General features: G+C 37.1%; 1 protein-coding gene across 1 annotated transcript; it reads left to right on the forward strand.

Moving 5' to 3' along the window:
* Window positions 1–649: 649 nt before the first annotated feature.
* On the forward strand, window positions 650–2,359 carry Wnt4 (Wnt oncogene analog 4). The gene is made up of 2 exons (XM_074085050.1): window positions 650–781; window positions 1,229–2,359. The coding sequence occupies exons 1-2, from the start codon at window positions 711–713 to the stop codon at window positions 2,178–2,180; spliced, it is 1,023 nt and encodes a 340-aa protein (XP_073941151.1). The 5' UTR covers window positions 650–710; the 3' UTR covers window positions 2,181–2,359.
* Window positions 2,360–5,151: the final 2,792 nt, after the last annotated feature.

Raw genomic sequence — 5,151 nt, forward strand, 5'->3', positions numbered from 1 at the left:
GTATGAAACTGTCACCTTTTCATCATCATTGTCATCAACCGAATAACGTTCGTAAGCCGTTTTAGAATGACAACTCACCGCCGCGTTCGCCGATTGCGGCTGTCGTGAAGTCGTGATGCCACTAGAGTTCACCTAGGCTTGGCAACGCCTCGATTTCCGGTGGTCGCGTCTCCCAAGAACCTTCATCCTCAACGGATATCTGTAAAGCGAATGAAGCTATCATCTGTGGTTTCATTCATGGTTTTTATTATCAGCATTGAAATGTTTATCCATTTCTGAATTCTATTTTTTTTACTTTACGACTTTGGAACTCATAGCTCCATATTGTATTGAGGCTTACACCTAAACACTCGCATAAGCGTTACTATAAAGCAAATTTTATTCACACATGAAGTAATTTGTAAAAAAGAAACCTCAGAATTATTATTCCTACTGCCAATTAGGAATCACTCGTACAACAAATACCTGTTCTAACATATCTCAATCTCTTGACACACGTTCCGTTGCATTATTTGCTCAACACAAAGCACTGTATGAACACTGATTCTTTAGTTTACAATTACCATTTTGAGCATGGTCCCACCTTAGAACAGATAACCTATCGGCTTTGCTATCCTCGCGTCACTGTCAAAGTGCATTTAGACTGAGCTGCACCTCAACGATGTGATTGCAATGATTTGTGTTGGCAATGTGATAGACAGATCTTAAACATGTTTAGTTATAGTGTGGTCACGGTTTTGTTGTTCTCTGTTTCGATTATGGCTACCAAGATCGCTGAAGGGTAAGTTTAGCCCATTGGCCAACTCATTAGTCAGTAGCAGTGACGTAATCATTTAGTAGGTATTACATTTACTTGGGATAACTTGATATAGCTTGCACCAAGATGTTTGTTATTCTGCAATCTCCAGTATTTGTAAGTCGTAATCAATGTGTTCTTGAGTACGACTACGTACCAACTGAAAGACATAATATGGATAGACTTTTCACAAGGTATGACCTAGTAAAGGTGCCAAGAGTGTGATGAATACGAGCAGGGCAGGACTAGTCTTTGTGGCATTCTTTGGGGGAGGTCCATGACGATAACGATGTTTTATAAGCAGCTAACGTAAAAACCTCTAACATAGTGAACTGATTCAATAAATGGACATCATTGGATTCAAATAGATTCATGAAAAATGGAGGATATATTTACAACATTTCGAGTCTTAATCATCTCTTTTATTCCCAGATCTCAACCAGTCCTGCAAAGAACGATAGAATCGTTATTTACGGAAAGATCTCAAATAATACATCCTGGAGCTTGCAGATTACTCCGATCGTCGCCTCGACAGGCGAAGATATGCAAGAGGGAATCCAGTCTTAGCAGTATTCTGCAGAAGGCTAAGGAACAAGCAATCCAAGCATGCGAAGAAGCGTTCTTGTACGATAGATGGAACTGCTCCCTTGTCTTCAATAGAAAGGTAAATAGGAACATCTTCAACAAACTTTATAGAGAAACAGCTTTTATACATGCCTTGACAGCAGCTTCTATTACCCATGCGGTTGCCAAAGGCTGCGCATCAGGCGATTTGACCCGATGTTCTTGCAAAGGGAACTTCGGGAAAAACGCATCGCAATGGAAGAGGAATGGATGTGGAGACGACTTTAAGTATGGGAAGAGAATCACAAGGAATTTCCTAGATTTCAAGCATGCTGGTACTGATCAGATTGCCGAAATTCTTAAACAGGACGTCTTGGTTGGAGTGGATGCTATCGGCGAGCAAATGCGTGAAGTCTGCAAGTGTCATGGATTTTCCGGATCATGTACCACAAAAACTTGTTGGAAGCGACTTGGTCCTTTCAATTCTGCTATGGGCGTTTTAAAGAAGCACTACCATCACGCTGTAAAGAAGAAGTTAACGAATTATACAATGAAGAGGGCGATCAGTCCGAAGATAAGACGGAAAATGGATACAGATAAATATAAATTGGTGTATCTTCAGAAGACTCCTAATTTGTGTGTTAGTACGAAGGGTAGGGTGTGTAGAGACCGAGACAACTGCGCGACACTATGCTGTGGGCGAGGGTTCGTGACTAGTAAGAAATCTGTCAGCTCTAGATGCCGATGTAAGATGGTTAACTGTTGCTTTGTAAAATGTGACACGTGTGTTAAGGAAGTGGATATTTATACGTGCAAGTGAAACAGTCGGTATACGGTAGCTAGTGCTAAATTACTGAATAAGATTTTACTAAAAGTTTATTTTAGTATAAGATTTTTGCTGACAGTACCTACTTTATTTTAAAACAGTGTTTTAAACTTGCAATTGCGTTGGTTCTTGTGCTTTGGGTCAAATGCATGCAAGTTGAATTTCAGTCATTTCCAGTACTTAGTCGAATTGGCGCAGTTACACATTATGTAGATTGTATGACAATGCAAGTATAGTAATCGATACATACGTACAGTCAGCAAAAAGTAAAGGCTACGCTCCTTATGATTTAAGTCCCTAGAACTATCAGTTTTGGAAATTATAAAACAACTTTACAAAACACATTGAAGAATTTCACTGTGTACCTATTTATTTATATGCTAACTGCTTAGGTTAGCTGCGTTTTTTTGTGCTTGGATATAATTTATGAAAAAAATAATGAAGAAATAATGAAATCTGACTAAATACTTACTGTATTTCTCGATAATTTAATGAAATTAGGGAGGGGTGAGAATAGTATCTTATTTGTTTTAAGATAATCTGTTTGTGATAGCCTGTGAGGTTTCCGAGGAGTGCCGGGCGATAAGCTGTGATAATAAGGTCTAAAGATTTAGTACGTGGATGGTTATTTGTTGGATTTTTATAACTGTATTTATTTATTCATTAAATATTAAAAATTACACTTGCGTATTTTTATTATCTTTATCTTCATTGCGAGAAGTATAAGGTCGGGGTACTTTGGCTCATTTCAGGTTACTTTGGTCCATATGGACGACCAGATGGCTAGTGGTTAGAGAACCTGACTACGAAGCTTGAGGTCCCGGGTTCGATTCCCGTGTCGGGGCAGATATTTGTATGAAAAATACGAATGTTTCGTCCCATCCGACGAATAAAGTCACTTCTGCAAAATTGGCTAAGTAAAGTTTTTTGAAGAGGTGCTAAATATATTTTTTCTTCGATAGTCGACGTCTTAATAATCGAGGAACTGCAGCTCTTTTATTTTTATTTCCTCTTATTAATTAGAAATATTTTTTAAGTGGTCGATATGACGTTTTGTGAGATTGAAATTGCAGAACCGTTGAGGGCTTAGTAGCTTAGTAGAAAACAGTTAAAAAAAAAACGAAGTCAACTGTCACTGCTGTCACTGTCAAGTAGAATCTAACCTAAAACCGTTTTATTTACTTTGCGATTTGGTTGCGATCAGTGTTTTTGTGATAATTTTTAAAGACCTCTCAGCACAAACTCAGTACTTTAAAATTTGCCGCATTTCTCCACGACCTTTGCATGGTAATTGGACCACGATTGGATAGTTTCGACGACTATTTTGGCTCTGCTTCTTCGACAACGCTATCTTGCAGTCTCGACGACACTTGGCTTGACTTTTGGACCATATTTTCTATTTTAGCGGCTTCAAATTTCAATACGAAATGAGTGAATTTGTGCGAGCAGATTCAAGGAACTTGCCACACATGGCTATGAGTCTAGAATATTTTGACACCAGTGATAAGTATACAATGTTGCCGAAATCAAAGGAGATAAAGCACTCTTGTCCGCACCGGTAAAATGGATGAACGTAAGTACAAAAGTATATCAATACAGTTTCTTGTCTATTTTTTACATTACATTTTAGGGCATCAAAAGTTAAATATGTTGCCGGACCAAAGTTGTTTGAGAGCACAGAATAACAAAAACATATACCTATATTGTGACCATTTACTTAGATATCAACTGACAATGTGATTGATGCGACAGTGTTGTTGTTGGCTGGTAAATATTATGATAGAGTAAAATTTCTGTGGTTAGTGAAACATTATAATAATATTATAACTAGCTGTTGCCCGCGACTCTGTCTACGAAGAATTCGCTTATTGCCTTCCTGCAAGTACTATGTATTTTTTCGGGATAAAACTGTGAGATAAAAAGTAGCCTATGTTCTTCCTCGGGACTCCAACTACCTACATAATGAATTTCGGCTAAATCAGTTCAGCGGTTGAAGCATGAAAAGTTAACAGATAGACAGACAGAGTTCCTTTCACGTTTATAATATTAAATATAAGTAAGGATTTATAATAATTTTGATCTTTTTTCCAGGTGGATGTAAACACACATTGGTGTTTTTTATTTTGGTTGCAAAAAAAGCCAGTGAAGGAGCATAACCTGTTTTTTCCAAGGACATGCATTTTTCCATAAAAAAAAGAGCATAGAAGTACCACGAAACTCCTCAATGGTTAATGGAAGAGAATAGAATAGATTTAATTTAGCACGGAAATGTAATTTTGAACATGACAATCTCTTAATACAGAAATGTATTTTAGTTGACAATGCAAGTACAGTCGATAAAAAGTACAGTCAGCAAAATTTTTTTCTTAATAATATCATTTTTTTGGTTTTTTATTTGTGTAAGCTTTTTATTTTTCCTCACAATACTTTTTGTTGACTATACTGTCTTGCATTGTCATCTAATCTGTAATCAGTTAAGTACTGCTGTGCTAAGCTAATGGTACTTTAAATTTGTATTCTCACTTTGGTTTATAATTATAAACATACATACTCGTACATTGCAAGTCGAATAAAATCTTGTAAATATGTTTCTTTTCACTTATGATTTACATCATCAAAAATAAACGAAAAAATGTGCAGAATTTGTAACATTGCTCACAGAGATTTTGATTAGGTTCGATTCCGGTCAGTATGTATTAGAGTCAGACAAAAAAACGGTTGAATGCCATATATATCATACTAATATTATAAAATGCGAAAGTGTATGTGTTTGTATGTTCTTCCGTCTTTCACGTCGCATTGGAGCGACGGATCGACGTGATTTTGGCATAGAGATTGTTATGGGCCACAGAGTGATATAGGCTACTTTTATCCCGGAAAAATAAACAGTTCCCGAGGGAACAGCGCGGAACAACCGACCAACGCGGCAAAAGCTAGTATATATACACACATCCAGTTCAACTGG

Source organism: Choristoneura fumiferana, chromosome 3 (assembly GCF_025370935.1).
Source record: "Choristoneura fumiferana chromosome 3, NRCan_CFum_1, whole genome shotgun sequence".
NCBI lineage: Eukaryota > Metazoa > Arthropoda > Insecta > Lepidoptera > Tortricidae > Choristoneura > Choristoneura fumiferana.